We start from the raw sequence: 22,221 nt of genomic DNA, 5'->3' as shown, positions 1-22,221 counted from the left end.
TCAATGAAATGGCACAGGCGCGATGGGTTGAATGACATCCTTTCTTGTAATATTCTATGATTCTATGAATTAACCTAGATATAATGAAAAAAATGCCATGCCCCAATTCACCATCAGCTTGGCTCAATAGAAGCACTCTCACTTCTTGCGTCAGAAGGTTGAGCGTTCAAATCCCACTCGGGGACTTGAGTACATAATCTAGGTTAACAGTTCAGTGCAGTTTCAAGGGAGTGCTGCATTGTCAGAGGTGTTTCAGATGAGATGTTAAACCAAGGCCCTTTCTGCTTTCTCAGGTGGACGTATAAGATCCCATGGCACCATTTGAAGAACAGTGGAGTTCTCCTGGTGTCTTGGTTAATACTTATCCCTCAGCCAACACCATCAAAACAGATTAACTGTTCAATTCTAACAATGCTGTTTGTGGGGCCTTGCTATGAGAATTTGGCTGCCATGTTTGTCTACATAATAGTGACTACCCTTGAAAAGTAATTCAATGGTTGTGAAGCTCTTTGGGACATCTTGAGGACATGCAATATGCTATATAAATGCAAGTTTGTTCTTTCATCATATGACTGAATCTAATGACAATTTTCTAATGAAATTCTTGACATTTTTTAGTTTGGCAAATAGTTTGCAATTAGAGTACAGATTTTTTTTTATATTTGTAGTACTCATCTCTTGCAGGTGTTAGACTAGGATTTCTATTAAGGACATTTACCTGACTGCTGTCTAGAATGCTTGGATCCCGACTTAAAGGGCATACAGGTTGTGTTGCTGAAACAGGAGATGTGGCAGCTGAAGATGGTGCCACAGCAGATTCTGGTATGTTGCCCTCTGCCTGCTCTGGTGCACTTTCCTTTCCCTCTGCAATTGTTGCCTGTTGCTGAGAAGCCATGGTATCCTGTTGCATTTCAGTGAAGGTAACTGATCTCTTTTGCTCTGTCAGAATCCAAAGTTCAAGCAAAAACATGGTCATCTCTTTTCAAAATATTTCTTTCATTTACATGCTAAAAGAGCATGATGAAGTCAATACAAATCATCAGATATATATATATATATTCACACAGTTATTTTACCTTGTAAAATAACTGAAAAATCAGTCGGTTAGCTTCTTGTTCCATAGTGTGATTTATTGCTACCGCTTTCATTATTCTGAATTTCTTCTTTCAGTTTGGTAGTTTTCCCTTAAACCAAATGCCAGTCTCTGCTTGAAAGCGCATACACAGTGGCAACCTATTCCCAGGTCACAATATTATCAGATAAAGGAGGGCAAATGCAGTGGGGGAGGACAGTGAAAGAGGTGCTAAGACAGATTTAAACAGTATTGGAATGTGTGCCATATTCCTACTGACTTCTGTGAAGCTATCTCTAAACTTGTTGGTGGCATTCAGAAAAATAATGCAATCTTTACTGAAACAATGTGATAATCATTATATTAACCTAGTTAAATATAGCAACTCATCCGAAAATTTGAAGGAACAGATACTTGGCTAGATGGGAAAAGAGAAAGTTTGGAAAGACAGCAGAATGCAATATGTGTCAGGTTGATTAGTTTACAGAGCAATCCCTGTGCATGGACTGTGGTCATGACTGCCACTAGTAGGTTGGCCTTACAAGCCATCTCCGTGCCCACGAAGCATTCAAACCAAAATTATTCTGAAAAATAATGCAATCTTTGTTGAAACGATGTGATGACCTTGATTCAGGCCAATTTCACCATAAACCAGAACCAGGAAACCCACAACAACAATGGGGGCTGACATGCTCTGATATTCTTTTCTTCACTCTGAATCAGTATGTCACATGTCCCCTTAAGGTTTGGCAAAGAATGTGAACTTACCATATTGGGTATTGTAGAATCATACCATTCCATGGCACAACACCACACTATGCTACTAAACTTTCACATCTGATGGGATTTTTAATTAGTTTATGTGTCTTTTAATTGTTGTCTTTATACCTTTAAACATTGCTCTTATCAAATTGTTTTGTAGGTTTAGAAATATTTCCATTTTCATGTGACACTGTCCATAATTCTAGTCTTTAACTGTATCTAGATGTCAGGTAACCGCTGAAAAAAAACCTAAATTCTGGATCTTACCTAGTGGTTTGGCTTTTGGCTGGATGGTGCGTCTAGTTGTGGACAACCGGGCACCCTGTCGTCCTCTTACCTCAGATTGTAACTTTGGACGAGAGAGGAGAGCTCGCCGTGGCTAAAAGGAATAGTGATCATTTTAACAATGTATTTTAAACACACTAGTTTCAATCCAAATTTGTTTTATCTCGTTCTAAAATTGGTTAGGAATATGGAACATTTTCCACTTTTTTAAACCTGATGTTGCCATCAAATGTGCCAAAGGCAATGCAAAGCTCTCTCTAACCTTTCCCAATAATGGACTTTAATCCAACCTTAGGTAAATAATACTTTTTCCAAATCCTTGTCTCCTCTCTCACTAAGATTGCATTTACAGTATAATTCTAGAGTCGGGTCCTGATTGGACTCTGGAACCCAGTGGTGTGAAACTCTCTTGGGGACATTTTTGAATATTGATTGGGCTTAATATCATTCTAACGCAGTGTTACATCAGGTTTAAGGAGAGAGCTCTATGCAAAGGTAAGCACACAGGCACAGGGCTCCCTCCTGGCAAGCACAAAATAATTTACTACTAAACAACTTAACAGGACTTGCCACCTGTGCTCTACTTTCTGTAGCTGGCAATCTGAGACCAGTAATGCAATATAACTGCCCTCTTAGACTGCCTAAATTTATTTTATTTAGAGCAAGCTGAGAGAAGAGACTTTCAATCATTAGCCTGGGCATCATCAGGATCTCAGCCTAATTCCAGAATTGAAAAAACAGTTGGGTATATTTTCCACTCGATGGAACATGCAAGTGGGGTCTGAGAATCCTTTCTGTGGGTTCCCTGTCTGATCCGTGAAGCACTTGCTCTTCTCACTGGCCTAAAGCGCACTCTGTGCACACTGCTTGCCCTTCTCTAGTGCATGTAAAAGGAAGCCACATGTGCAGTGAAGCTCTGAAAGGGCAGATGCTTTTTCTGCCATTTAAAAAAAAGGATTTTTCAGTGCATTTTTAGGACTATTTTTTTCCTAATGGTATTTTTAAAAAATTTACTTCTAGATTTTTTAAATTTCAGAACATGTAGGAAATGTTTACCTTGAAACAAATAGAGCCAAGTATTGTCTGCAAAATCACTGGAAAGTAGATTGTAATTCAAGTATTTACAAGACTTCAGCAGAATAGGAAAAGCTTAATAAAATGGGAACATATAAAGGGGCTTTACAAAATAAACTTTCACCCGGGGGATGAATTTCATTCAGGCTTCTCCCGCTCTACTGTCGTAACTTCGCAGGAAATGCAGCAGAAACTCTGTTTACGTTCGTAAACAGGATGCGTTCCACACTTTCAGCAAAGTTATTTGGTGGACTGGCAGAAGCTCTGAGGAAATTCACCCCTTTGAGCTCTGGAAGTGACAAGGCAGCCAAGTGCAAGCTGCAGTCGCCCAGTCAAGTTAAAATGAATGATGGGGTTTGGCTTTAAAGTACCCCAAATACATTATTTCATGGCTGAAGTGGTACAAGATGAAAGAAAGCATTCCAAAGGGATCAGCAGATACCCACTATTATGCCATAATAACAGCTGCAAACTCTGGCACATTTATCTGGCGATGACTGAGCTCAATTCCCGCTGTTCTCTTCAGTTTTACGGGTTCCAAAGCTGTACCATCTTTGGATAGGCTTAAAAATAATTTTGTCCCCGCATGCAGACACTTTAAGTGACCACATCCCTTCAATTCTCTCTATTGCTCACTCGTTTCTGACCCCCTTTGGCAGGATAAATCCAGGTCGGGAGCTCACCTCAACAATGGGACGAAGATATGCCCTAATATCTAAACTCACTGCCATAGCTGATGTCCTTTCTAAGTTGTAGGCAAATGCTGTTCATTTATATCAAAGCGTCAGTAATCATTTCTTGCTTTAAGCAAATGTCCATTTTAGAACATCAAAGTGACCTATGGAAACGTGAGTAGTAACATCATTTTGTGAACCATTTTTAAAGTGTAATCTTCATGTAGAAGCTTTTAAACACTCCAAAAATATGGTTGTAAAGATCATAGTGGAGTTCCATCTTTTCAATTCTCTGGATTTAATTTTGTAAACCATTTAGACTGTTTTAGTGCATTACAGTAATTACAACTCTTTCCCACACCTTCCCTGTTATGTCTTGTTCAATATTCCTGTATGATCATTTGAAATTGTCAGTTATACTGCATCATACAGAGATATTGGTGTTAGAATGACTGCTTATTGTATTTTAATTACATTATTAATTTCTTGTTCATGATCCTGTGTTACTGAATTTTCATGTAATAAACAATCTCAGAATATTAAATCAACATTTTATTATGATTACTTTCTCCTTCCCCACTCCAAAAAAAATACACGTCATGTTTAATTCCTGAGTTTTTACTATTACTCTGAAGATCAAAATTCATTCTCTCACCTGCCTGAGACCTCTCTTTCTTCCCAGAGGCTGCTGGATAAGAAGATTCTGCTGACCAGGTTCACTTTGTACACTTGCTACCCTGTTAAGCATATTAAATGTTAATCAGATTACAAATAAATCACTCACTCCGAAAAAGGATCGTTCATTTATTTTTGTAGTGTCTGCTTCATGTTTCATAAAACTATGATTAATGTACAGTTCTAATAAAAATCCTGACTGTATTAAGCATACAATGCAATAACTAATGTATTGATTTTGTTGAAGATTATTGGACTGAAAAAAATCTCAGATATACAAAAGATTCCAGTTAATTTAAGCAAATAAATTGGCTTCCTTGAGTTAATTATGACTGTTATGTATTAGGCTTAAAACGCCCAACTATGGCTCCATTTACACAATACCGTAAGAAATTCCCTAGCATTGTAAAACTGTGCAGTGGAAAATTTTTGTTTAAATTTTACGAGCTCTTAAAGATTAAAATACTTTTTTTTTAAAAAAGTGTCTGATTCTTTCAGCTACTTTAGTCATTTGATTAAGTTCATAGCATTAATAACTTGGTTGAGATTAATAATAGGCTGAGATAAGTCTAACAATCTGGTATGGAATAGGTTTTATTGAAACTCTGAAATCCAGTGTAAATAATTCTATAAAAGCAATGCTTTCATTTTACCAGTAGAATATTTGTATTGCATATCAGCCCAAATAAATCTCCTGCAACATGCACAAAACTTACCCAAACAACATTTTCACTAAGATAAAACTGCAATAATACACAGATCTATAATAGAAACAAACACTACAGAAATCACAAAGTCTGCTGATTTATAAAAATATGTCTGGCAATGGTGGAGGTGTGAACAGCTTATTTCAAATATTGTGTAATAGTCCAGAACAAAGGGACCTCAGAATTCCAATCATTCGTCAGATATAACACAACTTTCAAGAAATAGTTCTGCAAAAAGTGAGGATCTACAATATTTCCAAGTTCAAACTATCTTATATGAAGGTGATTCTGCATACTTATCAATCTTATTAAGGGGCAGAAAATCATGTATGGTGTGTCCACGCTCACCCAATATTCCCAACAGATGGGCGAGACTCCCCGCTACCACAAACATTGAAAATTACCTTCTGTATTTTCCATTTTCTCCTCAAGTTTTCCTGTCTGTATCACTTTCTTAAAACTGTCAGTATAAACACAATAATGATTTCTGTAACTCACAGACCAGAGAACCTTGACTGTACTGAACTTGAGTTTGCACATTATTTTGATTTCAAATGTCTGATTCATTTTTATATACATTTAATAAACCAAATATAAGAATGGAAATATAAACAGCCTGAAACATAAAAAGGTTTAATCTGCTGAAAGAACATTAATGTCAGGTAATAAATAATGTTATCCTGAGATTTCACTCAATTACCTCTAGGTTCCTGGGGGCATTTTAGTTTTCTCTTATTTGAAGTATTGCCTGGGGCAATTTAAATAAATTAGGGAGAACCCATGCAAGTACTGGCCACTGATGGGAGTGGGCTCAATGGGCTTTTATTGTTCCTTACCTTTTTATGCTGTTATGTTTCATGCTACACCTCCAACTTTACCATCCAATTTTCCATCAAAGACTTGATCATTTAAAAAGCTGGAATCCATGTGCACAAATAAACATTATGAGACCATGGGTTGATAATATCAGTGTAATGGGACATTTTCACAGCAGATTTGATTTTCAATTAAATCACAGATTTCACAGACAAAAAAAATCAACACAAAATTTATGAGATTAAAGACGGGTGAATGGCAATATGCTTTTTGTTTGGAAAAGTCAGATGATAATTAAATAAGAAGACTTGTTCAATGACAGAGGAAAGTGTTATCAGGATTCGTAGCACATACATTGACATAAACGCAACATTACACTGTACCTAGAAAGGTTAATCTCAGCAGCCAGCCCCTGGGATTCATCGAGGACATTAGGTTCACTGCAGGGCAGGGAGATGAGTATTTAGGGAAATGAAGTATGCCTTGTCTACAAACAGGGCAATTCACAAAGTAACATGCTGTCCAACAGCATGCACTCATTATACAATGCAAAAAATCAGTATAGACTTATACTGGTTTAGGGACTAGAGGAAGTTCAAATTAAGTTTAACGTACAAAACACATGAAAAAGTTAATAAATTCCACATTGTAATACAGTCCACGAGGAAAATTTCTGTTCCTGAGCTTCTCAAAGAGTGAATAGAAAACATGGTTAACTGAAGACGATAAAAGCCTGTTTTGTTACATAAAAGATTTAAGTTTTATACCCCATATGGATTTCAGTGATCCATTTACCCCATGTTGAAAAAATAAATACAAAAATTGTACATTCTTTAGAATATGTTATATGTATACGATGCTCTGTACTTCATTCATTGCGTTCTGCAAAATAAAGGCATATTTTTGAATACCATTTTAGCAAAAAAATGTATGCAATGGAATTGTAAGGTGTAGGTTTATACCCACAAACATCCCTAGTGGTGAGATTCTAATCGCAGAGAGAGGTGCTGAGGAGAGGGCAAGTGAAAATCAGAGAGTGAGACAACTCAGGCCAGTTTTGATTGTCTTTTAGCAGTTAGTTACACATAGGGATTGGCAGAGACTTGAGAGTGGGTCACCTGGCCAGAGACTGATGTGTGGTACAAAGGGATCTACATGGGGTAGAAAATAGCATTTTAAAAAATGGTGGTAAAATGTCACTAAACATTGTTCTCAGAACCACAATGGTGCTTTAGTTTTCAAAGAAGAACGTACTAAACATTTGAAACAATGCAAAGGTTTAAGAAATACAGCAGTCCAATGACACGTACTGTCTTACATTGAAATGCCGAATATGTTGACAATACCATTCTTAACATAAATCAAACACACAAGCATTCAATTTTAACATTAATGTTTCCATTAGCAGTAGATATAGAAACAATTGATCTCATTGATCTATATTAATACAGGTAATTTACTTGTCATTATGTACCTCGTTATTCTGATTGTGAATTTGCTGACTGCACTGTTTGATGAACAATTAGAAAATGAATAAAAGACTTAAATTATGCTGCGATTGTCTGCATTTTAACACATTCAGATTTTTGCCATACCTAAATAGCACAATAATGTGTGTGAAAGTTAAAGAATAAAATTGTTAGTGGCATCAGTTCCGGGCATCAGGAGGCAGTGGGATTTGGACTCCTGCCTGCAAGCCCCCACAAACTGAACTGCTGATCCCAGTCATATCACTGTGTTACAAAGTCCTCTTCCCTAGAACCCAGGTACTCCCTTACAGGGAGGGAGGTTGTCACTAAGTCATCCTTGCATGTATCCTAGTGCCAGCTTCAGAGTGATAGAAAAGTGGTTATCAGCTCCCTACTAGCATGTCAGCTGCAGTCAATGAATGTCATCAACAGACAAGGGAGAACAGGAAAGACTAATGAAAAAGAATGACTAGCTCACAGTCTCAAGACAAAAGAATAATCTGTCAGAAGGAATATATTGGCACAGGGTGTTGGTATATCAATACAATGTGCCACAGAGTGTAAGAATTTTGGTTCATGTCCATGTTTGGTGATACAGCAAATTCCCAATTTCAGCAAGGAAATCCCAGGGTCCATAGCAGAATTGGCAGAGGACTGAAAGCAGATCACCATCTTGACTTGGAAAGAGTGCACGGCATGGGAGTGCACACTTAAAGGGAGCTGTGAAAAGAAGGGAGTGAGGCTCCTCGTGTAACAGTTGGTGTTATGCTGCCTTTCCACTTCTGGGTCCTGACTGAATGGAAAATGAGTTTGGGCAATTTTAACCTAGTGGACATAGGCCAAGAGCTCAAAACTGCTCCCGATTTGATGCTAATTATCAATTTTACTGATAAAATCACAAGGGTTAGCTGCTACAGGAAATGTCCCGCTAGTATAATGGGAGTGCTCTTTGAGGTGACTTGATTCCAAGGTTTGAGTTAAAGCACATGACTGGAACAAAGTAGAGGGAATTTTACAGTGCTCTACCTGAACTGAGAATGCTTAGTGTTGACACTGGGTGCAAAAATGGGAAAAGTGTTCCATTCTCCAGCACTAATATCTAGCACCTAATTGAGCACAAAAATTCGCCACAAAAAAAATAAAAAGGAAATAAAATAAATCTCCATCCAAACTCGATGTAAAAAGCTAAGTATGGACATTCAGATGAATGCTATTAGCTTAGTTTGAAAAGTCAGCATTATTCATCTATGCTGATTTTTGTTATTATTGCTGATGTCAATGTTGTCATTTTTGACATTATCGAAAAGTAGTATCCAACTTGTCCTTAGTTCTATTATCATGCGACAGTCCAATCTGGCAAGTCACATTTGTGTGATGGGATTTGTGAATTCTTGATATGAGCTAAGTATGCCCACTGCTGACAAAACAAGGCATAACACTGTGGGAACACTGTGGGCAACTGAGCACTCACACCCCCAGGCTAATGGAATCTTCACAGGGAAAAAACAAATAGAAATCAAAATAACGGGAACTACTCAACTTGAATAACAGGCAAAATTAAAGCCTAATGGGTCAAAGAATGAAAATAGAACTATTTACCCTTTCAATACCACTTCTAATAAAAAGCATGTAGTACCCATTTGAAAACCACATACAAGCTCATTCAATGATTACAAAGAAAATGCATTAAAGTAAAGATGTCATTTAGAATAGCTGCACTATAGTTCTGATAGGGTGATCTTGGATTAACAAAGCACAAAGACTACTTTGATAGCTGAAATGAATCCATGCCCAAGGTAATTCCATCAGAAGTAGAAAGCATCTTACATGTACTTCTTTCACCACAAGGACTTTCTGTAATGCACAGATTGACATGGGGCTAGGTCAAAAATATTTTAAACAACATTCTGCAAGAACATTGTAACGGTCTGTTTAATGTCTTGGTTTTCGATCTATTTTTCTAGTCTGAAAAGTAAGTATTCACTCCATCATTGTTGAAATATTACTGCATTCAGGACAATGGCACTGATGATATTAATCTGCATGATAGCAATGTTTCTGCAAACAGGGCAGTGGCATTGATTATATTAATCGTGTTATATATGATTTCTGTATAGATTTGTCAATGGAAGAAAAAGTACAATGTACATTGGGTTTAAGACTCAAAATGCTGTTGTTATATGTTCAACATGTACATACCTATTTTTAAATTTACCCACAAATCTAATTTCAAAATCATATGTGCATACAGGTTTAAAAATAAACAGAAGGCCAAAATTATGCAGTGGGATGTTAGCATATCAAAGTTTAATCTGTTTGTCTGAAATTCCTCTCACTGCTATTTCAGCAGAAATTAAAGTAATCGGGTTAACACCACTGCTAAAATAGTGGAGAGAGGAATTTCAAACAACTACTTGTATTTATGGGGTAAATTTTAACAATGAGGCGGGATCTCAGCAATTGGCCGGGGCGGGGGGGGGCGCGTCAATAAGTGGTGGGAAACAGAGAAAAATGTATCGTGCGTGTTCTCGAGTGATCGCGACTCAATTGAAGGCACTTAATTCTACTTCCAGGTTTCGTGTCTCCATCTTCTGATGCATGACGCAATTTAAAGCCCACTATTTAAAGGGCCAATGCAACAATGGATTTTGAAGGAGAAAGGAGTAAAAAGCAGAGTAGGAGGACATAGACGAAAAGCAGCACCCAGGTTCTCAGACGCCTCCCTTGAGATACTACTGGCTGCTGTGAGAAGCAGGAGGGAGGTGTTATACCCTGGTGACTGGAGGAAAAAACCTGCTTCTGCTACCAAGGCAGCATGGCTGGAGGTGGAAGAACAGGTCAGCAGCAGGAGCACAGTGCCCAGGTCCAGCGATATAATGACTTAACCAGATCAGGAAAAGTGAGTACAGATTCTGATTCACCTACATCCTGTGGTGCACATCACCACCGACCCCCACCCCCCAATTTGTCTTGCCAAGCCTACTCCATCACATCATTCTTCATACCCACTTATGTCTCATTATCAACTTACCTTCACTTTCTGTGCACTTCCTCACCTCCCCATTTGTGAACTCACCACTCCCACTCACCCCAATCCTGATGCAATGTCATGAATCTGTCTGATACTCATCCTCTGATGCATCACTTTCATGGGCAGCCTCACCAAAGCAATGCATGCACAAATAGTGGCTCTGACAGAAGCGGAGGAGGCGGCGTTGGAACTAAGCCAGACGCAGGAATGCCTGGCGGTCAGAGATGCCAAGACTGGCACCCCGCAAACGTCTGGTTACAGAACTTTAACATCCCTCACACACAACGTGAATTGATGTTATACACTTTAGGATGCTGATCGCAACATCACTTCTGCGATGATTCTTAATATTGCTGTATGTTCTCTTCCAGAGCCTTCAAGGAGTGCTGAATAGGCCGACAATGTGGATGAGGGCGATTCCTCAGAGGAGCTCCATGCCTCTGAAGACGCACCATCACATCATATCCAGCCATGCATCAGCGCAGATACATCTCGGTGGGTCCTATTAGACGGTTAGTTGGGTTATCACCTGGTGAGTCACAAGTGGGCATGAGCAGACACTGGTGGCAGGGGCAGCTGTGGAGAGTCCGTTGGTGGGCGCACTTCTCTCCAAGCTCTGCTCAGCTAGACACAGATGCTGAATGCCGGGACCATCCTTGAAAAGGAGAATGATTGAGGTACAGTCGCACCTTTGTGAGGTACTGGGAGACTTGCTGCGCTCAGTCTCCACATTAGCGGAGAGGAAGAAGGATTCCACCTCCAGCATTAGTGGACTGGAGGCGCAGGTAAGTGCGGGAATGTCTGCGATGGAGGGAAGGCCAGCCTCCATGGCGCTTCAAGCACGGCTCACAAATGAGTCAATTCAGGCCCTGACAGCGGCCGTGTGGACTCAGGGTGAACAACATTCTGCTGCCTTAAACAGGCAGACAGATACATTAGCAATGGCCTTACAAGGCATCACACGTGTCCTCCAAGCTGTTGTCCAGCAGAGTGGTAGGAGTGATGTGGCCCTGGCCCAAAACAGTCCTGCAACCACACCACTGTAAATGTGCCCAATGGGTGGCATCAAGTCTTGCCGTTCATGATGAGGGACATGCAAGGGTGCTTTCATGAAAGTGACTCAAGAATGGTCAAGACGTGGCAGTGGTGGTGAAAATTATAACATTTAATGTGCAGGTAAGAAAACACAATTATAAATGAAAAACATGACATTGTATCAGACCCCTTGTGCACACCTTGGTGATCACAAAACCTTCGCCTTCCTCTTCCTACTACTTCTACACGGTGCATCCCTGGTGGCTTCAGCAAATATGAGTGACTCCATGGCATCACGAGCAGCCAGGTGTGCCACTGCTTTGCCGATGGGTTGTCCATCGTCCTCCTCCTCCTCATTCTCGTCTTCTTCAATGTTGATGGCAGATGCTACATGAGTGCATAGGACCTCATCCACCTGTAACTCTTTCTGTTGAGTGATGTTGTGCAGGACGCAACACATGACTATTATTCTGCACACCCTCGTCGATGAGTACTGAAGGGCTCCCCCAGATTGATCCAGGCACCTGAAGCACACCTTCAGCATTCCATTAGCTTGGCAGACCTGCTCATGATGTGACTGTCGTTGTACTGCTGCTGTGCGTCGCTGGTGGGTTTTCTCAATGGTGTCATGAGTCACGTCTGCAGGGGGTATCCCTTGACTCCAAGGAGCCAGCCCTTACATCTGTTTTATGCGTGGAAGAGGGCCGGGATGTTGGGTTCATGCAAAATGAAGGAATCATGGCAGCTGCCAGGGAATTTGGCACACACCTGCAGAAACCTCCTCCAGTGGTTGCAAATCAGCTGCACGTTGATGGACTGATATTCCTTTTGGTTGATGAACAGTCCTGGCTCATGTGGAGGTGCTCGGATTGCTACGTGTGTGCAATCAATTGCGCAGTGCACCAGTGGGAAGTCAGCAGAGTGGAAACCCACTGTCTTCTCAGTCTGGCTGATGTCGTCGATGGGGAAGTTGACGTAGTCGGATGTCCTGACAAACAAGCCATTCGTGACCTGTCGTATATACTTATGTGCAGACAACTGAGAGATCCTGGTGGTGTCACCGGTGGCACCTTGGAAGGATCCGGAGGCGAAGAAATTGAGGTCAGAGATAACTTTAACTGCGACGGGCAATGCATGGCTACCAAGCCCAGCTGGGAGCAGCTCTGCACAAAGGAGCCTGCAGATGTCTGCAATCACCTGGCGACTCAATCTGAGCCTTTGTAGGCATTGCTCCTCAGAGAGGTCCAGGAAGCTCAGCCTCTGTCTGTAGACCCTCTCACGTGGGTAGCGCCTCCTGCGACCTCGGCCCTTCAGTTGGTCCTCTCTCTGCTCTTCTGTAGGACCTCTGTCTTGTGGAGCTGCAATTCCCAGAACTGCACGCCGTGCCTGCCGCGGATGGTGACGTGTCTCCTCCTCAGATGTACTACTGAATAAATCAATTCCCCCATCCTGATGGTGTTAGATTGAGGGGGTCCAAAATGTAGGTAAATATGTGTGAACAAAAAAATCTCAGTTTAAGTACAAAGAACTCCCAGCCAAAAGTTTGTCTGAGAGAATTGATTGCCCTGCTGCAAAAACTCACTTTTTCTTCACTTGTCAATCACTGGTTTAAAGGTCCAAATGGGTGCCCGGCTGTAATCGCCTCCATTTCTATGGCGTCTTTCAGAGGCCGCGGGAGACATGTTCAGGGAAAGTTAAAATCGTTTGTCTGATTGAATACACAAAAATTTAATCCCCTTAACTGCTTCACTGGCATTAATTGGACCTTTAGCTATTGGCCCACCGGCTTTGAGTGCCAGCAGGGCTTCAGGGGTTTCGGAAGCGTGCGTGCACCCAGATGCGTCTGGGTCAAACCTGGATGTCGGCGGGTTGGAGCTAGGATTCAGTCCCGCTCCCAAAAAACAATTTTCACTGCCCACCCACCCCCAGGGGTTAAAATTTACCCCTACGTATTACCTGTAACATAAGAAGACATTACTTTCCGAGACACTACATGGAGGAGAGTGGAGAAACCAAGCAAGATTGGAAGAATTAGGAGAGATGACCAACCGTTCGGCCATAAAGATAAGTTTTGAGAAGGCTTTTAAGGGCAAAGAGAAGAAATTGCAAGAGGAGTGAATGCACTTAGACCTCTTGCAAATGCTAATAAGGGATCTAATGCTAGTTTTAAAACCCCTCAGGGATATTGGGCTGTTCTGAGCGGAGCAAGTGTTGGGCCTGTTCTGCTCAGGTTTTTCAGGTGTGGATGGGGCCCAGTGAGCTAGGGTTGCCAACTTTGGTTGGAGTCATTCCTGGAGGTTTGATCACGTGGCATTCTGACCACGTGACATCTGATCACATGACTTCTACAAATGTTATTGCATTTATCTTATAAAGACTGGGTCCCCTGTAGTTCAGTATTATTGTTTGTGGTTTCGCGCCAGCAGCTGTTGTGCGACAAGTTCCAAGAACCAGGAGGCCACCCGCGGGCGGGGGAAGAGGGGGAGCCCCGCGGGCGGGGGAAGAGGGGGAGCCCCGCTTGCGGGGGAAGAGGGGGATCCGAGTAACTCCCCCATTTCAGAGAGCATGCAATTTAAAAGCCCCTCGCCCCACCCCCGATTGCCGAGACTCCCCGAATACCGACAACCTCTGTTCCCGACTCTCCAGCCCCCTCCCGACTCCACGCCATGCAGTCGCGGCTCTGCGGGTGTGGTGGAAAATTTAAATCGTTGATGTCCCGGGCTGCTGGAGGAACTTCCGATTCCGGGAAACTACTGGGCATTCCGGGAGGGTTGGGAACCCTATAGTTGGCGGCTGCCAAAAAAAATCCCATCTTTTTGATAAGTTTGATATGATTTGATTTGATTTTGATTTGATAAAATCGAGGCATCATGACTGCTGTCATGAATACGGACATTCTTCTGAATTATCCTGTACACATTGGGTACGGTAGTATAGCGGTAATATTACCAGACTAGTAATCCAGAGGCATGGACTAATAATCCAATGAACGTGAATTCAAATCCCATCAGTTAAGAAGGTGAACTCAATTTAAAGAAAAATCTAGAAATAAAAATACTGGTATCAGTAAAAATAACCATGAATCTATCAGATTGTCATAAAAATCTAATCGGTTCATTAACATCCTTCAGGGATGGAAATCTGCTGTCCCTACCTGTTCTGTCCAATATGTGACTGCAGTCCCACACCAATGTTGTTGACTTTTAACTTCCCTCTGAAGTGACTTAGCAAGCCACTCAGTTGTATTAAACTGCTGCCTGCAGTGGTTCAAGAAGGCGGCCCATCACCACATTCTCAAGGCACCTAGGGATGGGCAATAAATGCCGGCCTTGCCAGCACTGCCCACATCCCGAGAATGAATTTTTAAAAAGATGGTCATGGACAAGTTGCATATTGATTGAGTAGATGTCCTCGTGGTATCATGTATGGTGCACTGTTGTGTTCAGGAACATGTAGGGTTACATTTGTGCCAGTTACACTCTGGACTTCGGGAAATCTTGCCACATGTAAAAATCCTAGTGTTCTCTCTTGTCCATGGGGAAAGTGATATAATTGCTTGCTTTTGCAAAAAAGGCACCAGTCACCTGCTTTATGTATCAGTGCACTGCAGACTTGCTGATGTTACTCATGTCCCTGCATAAAGATCCTAAAGCAAAAGAAGTTCAAGGCTGCTGTGACCTTTACCATCACTGGCAGTGCAAGCTCATCTTGGAGTTCAGCTGGAGGTCCTCTTACAGCATGTTGCACAACTCTGTCTCCTTGGCGAATCTGAACCTCCGCATGCATTCCAGCTCTGTCAGGTCAAGATAATTTTGCTGTTGCTGATATGTGGTTTTCAAGTAAGCCAAGAGACTTGCTTCCTTGACATCCAAACGTTCCTTCTATTGTCCTCCTCTTCCTCCAAGACACATGTACACTGCTTTGCCGAAGGAGGTGCCAATTATGCAAGGGGGAATGTGGGCTCCTCTAAACTGAAGTCCTAAAGTTGGCCGATAAAACCCTTGACCAACGGTGCAACACAAGTGCGGTAAAAAAAGGAATGAGGTCTCTGAAAAAAATTATCAAAAACTACCATAATACTCGAAGTGTTCAGAAGTCCGATTGCATGGGAGGGGGGATTCGATCAGGAGTGGGTGGCCCGATCACGGGGTGTTTTATAGGTTTGTTTGGGGGGCGGGGGAGCATTCCTTCTCCTCCTGCCCACAGTGCTGGAAAGACACCTGTTCCATCCAGCCATTCTCGCCTCCCATCAGCTGCGGGTTTCCCGAAGCCTGGAAAACCTGGGCCCAGGAGTTAAATGTGAAACAGGGGTCAAATTTGAAGCAAGCAGCCCCGTTAAAATATTTTAAGGACGCATCCGCCTCCAGAGAGCAGATTAGTCGTCCACCCCCCACCCCCTCATTTTATGTCACAAAAGTGGGAGCAATGTTCCACAAACAATGCTGCAAAATCACTCCACATTCTCCCACATAGGAAAATCTCGGAGGAAGAAATCAAGCTCGAATATTTACTTGAATTTTGACTGCAGTAAGGATGTGAGAAACATGATATGTTCACAGTATGTAAAGGTACTAGATATCATAATTAAATATCTATTTTCATAAATTGTGCTTAATACAATACTCTATCCTGTAATAAAGCAGACAATAACTGGATCAGTAGCTGGCATCACCAATCCAGCATTATTTCAAAGGTGTATTCCATAGGAGTGCACTTAAATTATTAATTTGGTTGCTATTAATTAACAATGCTAAGCTGCAAATCAAGGAAAACTGACAGATAGGGCAGTGTTTAAACATACTGGACAATACACTCATATATTGTACTACATTTCTCCACATTTAGAATTTTACCGATAACATTTAGTAATAATTTATATAGCATTTAAATGAAGGTAATAGAAATTGTTGGCTCTTTTACCTGTGGCTGGGCAAAATTCTGAGGCCAGAGTCAGACTGAGGAGCAGACATGCTAGAGACATGGCTGGAAAATCGACGGCGTCCTCGACTACTGCTAGCCAGATATGCTTCCTGTTCACTAACCACGCTAGGCATGCTTACGGTGTCATCTGCAGGGCAGAAAGGAAAACCTATTTAGATAGCTTTCTTTTCCTAGCCAAATAGTAAAGTTATAATGCACCAATGACAGTATTTAAAATAATAAAGCTGGCGTGAAACATGCTGGAACCCCCAATAATAGCAGTTTAATAATAGCAAATACTTCTATGATGAGGTTTATAGAAGTTGTAAAAGTATTTTTACAATTTTTTATATTCTAAAAGTACGAAAGTTTAAATTGCCTTTTCTGTGCACCTGGGCTGTTGTCAAACTGGTGACCCAAGAATCTGATAACTGTCAGAAGTAAATTTTTTCATGTGTAAAACATCCATATTTCAGATATTGTAATTATTGGCAGTAAATGCAGATTATAGGTGTAGCAGTCTCCATTCTTCCAATGAAGATGTAAAATAAACCTCTTAAGGTGAGAATCAGAGGGGCAAACCAGCCCTTGAAAAGACTTTAACTCAGAATCCATATGAACTTTTCTTCTTGCACCCAAGAAAGCTCCCTCTAGAAGCCATCTCCATTTCTTCTTTATTTCTCCCTTCTTCCCACATAGGAACGTAGAAAATAGGAGGAGTAGGCCATTTGGCCCTTCGAGCCTGCTCCGCCATTCAATATGATCATGGCTGATCCTCTATCTCAATACCATATTCCCGCTCTCTCCCCATACCCCTTGATGCCTTTTGTGTCTAGAAATCTATCTAGCTCCTTCTTAAATATATTCAGTGAGTTGGCCTCCACAACCTTCTGTGGTAGAGAATTCCACAGGTTCAACACCCTCTGAGTGAAGAAATTTCTCCTCATCTCAGTCCTAAATGTTCTACCCCATATCCTGAGACTGTGACCCCTCGTACTGGACCCCCCACCCAGGGGAAACATCCTCCCTCCATCCAGTCTGTCTAGCCCTGTCAGAATGTTATATGTTTCAATGAGATCCCCTCTCATTCTTCTAAACTCGAGTGAATACAGGCTGAGTCAACCCGATCTTCCTCATACGACAGTCCTGCCATCCCAGGAATCAGTCTGGTGAACCTTCGCTGCACTCCCTCCATAACAAGTACATCCTTTTTTAGGTAAGGAGACCTAAACTGCACACAATACTCCAGGTGTGGTCTCACCAAGGCCCTGTGTAACTGCAGTAAGACATCCTTGCTCCTGTACTCAAATCCTCTTGCAATGAAGGCCATCATGCCATTTGCCTTCCTAACTGCTTGCTGCACCTGCATGTTTGCTTTCAGTGATTGGTGTACAAGGATACCCAGGTCCCTTTGTACATCAACATTTCCCAATTTATCACCATTTAAATAATACTTTGCCTTTCTGTTTCTCCTTCCGAAGTGGATAACTTCACATTTATCCACATTATATTGCATCTGCCAGGTATTTGCCCACTCACTCAACTTGTCTAAATCGCCTTGAAGCCTCTTTGCATCCTCCTCACAACTCACGATCCCACCTAGTTTTGTGTTGTCAGCAAACTTGGAAATATGACATTTGGTTCCCTCATCCAAATCATCGATATATATTGTGAATAGCTGGGGCCCAAGCACTGATCCCTGCGGTACCCCACTAGTCACTGCCTGCCACCCCGAAAAAGACCCATTTATTCCTACTCTCTGTTTCCTGTCTGTTAACCAATTTTCAATCCATGCCAGTATATTACTACCAATCCCATGTGCTTTAATTTTGCACACTAACCTCTTATGTGGGACTTTATCAAAGGCCTTCTGAAAATCCAAATAAACCACAACCATTGGTTCTCCCTTATCTATTCTATCAGTTATATCCTCAAAAAACTCCAGTAGGTTTGTCAAACATGATTTCCCTTTCATAAATCCATGTTGACTTTGTCTAATCCCGTTGATATTTTCTAAGTGTCCTGTTATCACATCCTTTATAATAGACTCTAGCATTTTCCCTACTACTGATGTTAGGCTAACCGGTCTGTAGTTCCCTGTTTTCTCTCCCTCCTTTTTTAAATAGTGAGGTTAGATTTACCACCCTCCAATCTGCAGGAACTGTTCCATAATCTATAGAATTTTCGAAGATGACAACTAATGCATCCACTATTTCCATGGCTACCTCTTTTAGTACTCTGGGATGTAGGATATCAAGCCCATGGAATTTATCGGCTTTCAGTCTCATTAATTTCTCCAGCACTATTTTTTTACTAATACTAATTTCCTTTAATTCCTCCTTCTCACTAGTCCCTTGGTTCCCTAGCATTTCTGGGAAGTTATTTGTGTCCTCTTCCGTGAAGAGAGAACCAAAGTATTTGTTTAATTGCTCTGCCATTTCCTTGTTCCCCATTATAAATTCTCCCGTTTCTGACCGTAAGGGACCTATATTTGTCTACTCTAATCTTTTTCTTTTTACATACTTGTAGAAGCTTTTACAGTCCACTTTTATGTTCCTTGCAAGTTTACTCTCATACTCTATTTTTCCCCTCTTAATCAATCTATTGGTCCTTTTTTGCTGAATTCTAAACTGCTCCCAATCAGGCTTGCTACTTTTTCTGGCAACTTTATATGACTCTTCTTTGGATCTAATGCTATCCTTAATTTTTTTGTTAGCCATGGTTGGGCCGCTTTTCCTTTTGTGTTTTTGCGCCAGAAAGGAATGCATAATTGTTGCAATTCGTGTATTCGTTCCTTAAATGTGAGCCATTGCCTACCCACCGTCATGGTATTTTAGCTACAACACACCACTTCATGCTTAACAGGGAGGGTTGTACACAAACCATTGATAATGCAACTTTGTATTCAGCTATATGAAGATGTGCAAACATGACATTGATTTTACAAGCCTTCCTATGGGGATGCAGCGTCCAGCTGTCTTTCTAAATGGTTTCTGTGTGCTCTCAAAAACTAAATATAGTGAAAGTTAGCATGATAACATTGCACTTGCAGTGCTGCTTTTCTAAATAAAAAACACTGTCTGGTAAGTGTTCCATAACTATGTATTATTTACTCTTAGCTAAAGAAAAAATAAATATGCAAATAGTTCACATGTACACTTTCCAGCAGGAGTTACTGGACAATGATCAGGAGTAGGAACCCAACTGATTCTCCCTCTACCTAACTCCCAAGGTGCTGAGGCTAATTCTAGCAATGCCACCACTGCCCTAAGATCATACTACATGATGCATATATTCATTTAGCCCATCGGAAACCCTTATCTACCTCAATGTTACATGGTCCTTTCCCCACGTTGCCTGGTGAATCAATGTCTGCAGATTTGGAAACATCTCCCTATAAAGGGTATCAGCTGTGATGTGCATCTAAATGTTCTAAGGCAGGTTTTGCCCTGTGCCCCTTGACATTATAAATATAAAATCACTGGCCTAGACATTTATTGGTGCTGCGCCTGTTTTCCGGGCATACAATGGACGCCTAAGTATCCAATATTGCGGGCAGCACATACCCACCTGTCTCATACCAGAAGTATTTAAAATGGTCATTTAAAACATTGAAATAATGGTCCAATGCTTGTTGTAGAACTGTTTTGTGAAATTGGGCTGCCCCAGTCCCTGACTTGCTACATGATAAACTCGCTCAGCAAAGCGTGGTGCTAACAGACAGCAAGGACCCTTGAGCAGCGCTATTTAACGAGTTCAGCCACTACATATAGGTTAGTTGTTAGTCTGTTCTTTTAGGCTGCTCGTTAACGTTTGAGCGTTTTTTGGCCTATTTTCTCACTTCTACAACTGATTTCTGACTTCCGAGAAGTTTTTTGCTGAACTTATCCTCACTGAATGGCAATCAATATTCAGTAGAATCAATAGAATTTTTGACTATTTTCCCCCCACTTTTTAAGCCCAGAGACACTGGGCTTCATCTGGGGGAAGAACGGGATCGCATCGGTCACCTGTTATAAACCCAATATTCAGTCTCAGTGCAGTCAATGGAATTGAACTGATCAGGCGGGGCGGATAGCAAGCGGCCGATCTGATACTGTCCATTTTGCACAAGCTGTGTTTCTACTCTACTTTCACGAATTGTCACAACTTCGCTGCTGCACTATCTTAGATCAGCTACCTCAGAACTGATCAGGGATCACACTTTGGACTAACCTACTCAGTTTGGCTCAGTGTCACGTCACGTGTATTTACACACTGAGTCAGATTTATAAGTAAGCAGGAAAAAAAAAACAATAGTGTAAAATTCAATCAGCATTTTCTATCAAGAATTTTTAAGTTAGGATAAATTTGTTCCTTTATCAAAAAATTCCAACTTTTGTCCTGATATTAGTCATCATGCTCTGTATGTGCAAGACTGGGCACAAGTCTGAATCAGGGCTGTCTGTGAAAATTTGAAGCTAGCTGAAAAATTTCATAGGTGAGTCATTTATTGATTGGAAATATTGTAAAATACAAAGGTACATTCAACAGCTGGCAGGCGCCATTCAAAGACAATTCAATTTAGACCTCATGTTGTATTAAATACAGAAACAGCAGCTCATGCTACTTTTCATAGCCCTAAGCAAATTACGACTGTCGAAATGAAAAAAGTGCATGTTCAATCTACTAAAAGCAATCGTCATGCGAGGTTGAATTAAAGCTCTGTTAATGACAAATGCTCACTTTCACCATCCTCCTCATCAGTCCTGCTTAGTGTGTCCTGAGAGGCCTGATGAGAAGGCTGGCTGTCCTGCTCCCACACAGTGCCTGTCCCCGTGTTTGAACGAGACATGGTGGCCAGACTCAAGCGGTAAGCTGATGTGGAGGTTCCCACAGTGCTGATGGAAGGTTTGCCTTGGTATGCTGCAAAGATATAATGAACAAGTTACGTGAGACAAATATGGCACTGCAAGATTCTGATTAGAGTCTTAGTACTTTCATCAACTGCAAAGCAGTAACAGGAGTCTTGCACAAAAAGATGTAATGAGCAGAAAATATTAGTAAAATGTATTATGTCAATAAGGGATTATGTTGACACAACTTCCTGTTCCTTCTATGTAGAGAAAAATGGGAAATTATGCCAGTTTGCATCTGGGGACATAGGATATAAAGGGAGTCTGGTAGCTCAAAAGTTTGAGTGATTTGAGTCCAAACCATTAGATCATGTCATTGCTTATTTCAGTTGGGCAAGTTTACTCGGTTCTGTGCCAGGCCATTAGATACCAGCTGAGACAGTTCATCTCACTCACCTCCTAATCAGAAAGCACAGTGATAGCAGTTGTGTAGAAATTGGTGGCTTGGTCTGTCCTGCTCTCAATACAACACTTGGTGGTGAGCAATTCATAAGGTAAAGAAATTTAATAACATGAGGGAAAAGAATAAGTATTTCAAAGGAAAAAAAAAGTATAGTGGGTTAGTGATACTACTGAGCTCCCTAAGCTGCCCTCATAGGCCACTGATGCCTGGAAGTTGGAGAAATACATTTATTATAGCCTAAGCATAAATTTATTCCCTAAAATAATTTATTGCTTAACAATAATGTTGAATGCATAATAGTTAGTTATCTAGAAACATAAATTATATTCTTATTCTATTTTATATCTTATGTCAAGAGTATTAAACAGTCTTATATTGATTTTCCTATTGTTTGTGAACAATA

General features: G+C 41.0%; 1 protein-coding gene across 1 annotated transcript in view; it reads right to left on the bottom strand.

The window, feature by feature from the left end:
* Positions 1–22,221, bottom strand: part of LOC137323875 (protein unc-80 homolog) — a 254,762-nt gene that overhangs the window by 7,808 nt on the left and 224,733 nt on the right. Inside the window, exons 59-64 of the mRNA XM_067987905.1 lie at positions 21,246–21,425; positions 16,521–16,668; positions 6,449–6,505; positions 4,523–4,604; positions 2,102–2,213; positions 719–939 (exon numbers count right to left, since the gene is read on the bottom strand). Coding sequence (XP_067844006.1) covers positions 719–939; positions 2,102–2,213; positions 4,523–4,604; positions 6,449–6,505; positions 16,521–16,668; positions 21,246–21,425 — 800 coding nt within the window. The remainder of the gene's footprint in view (positions 1–718; positions 940–2,101; positions 2,214–4,522; positions 4,605–6,448; positions 6,506–16,520; positions 16,669–21,245; positions 21,426–22,221) is intronic.

The sequence above is a fragment of the Heptranchias perlo genome, chromosome 7, assembly GCF_035084215.1.
Source record: "Heptranchias perlo isolate sHepPer1 chromosome 7, sHepPer1.hap1, whole genome shotgun sequence".
Lineage (NCBI taxonomy): Eukaryota > Metazoa > Chordata > Chondrichthyes > Hexanchiformes > Hexanchidae > Heptranchias > Heptranchias perlo.
This window is presented reverse-complemented; position numbering and strand designations above follow the sequence as displayed.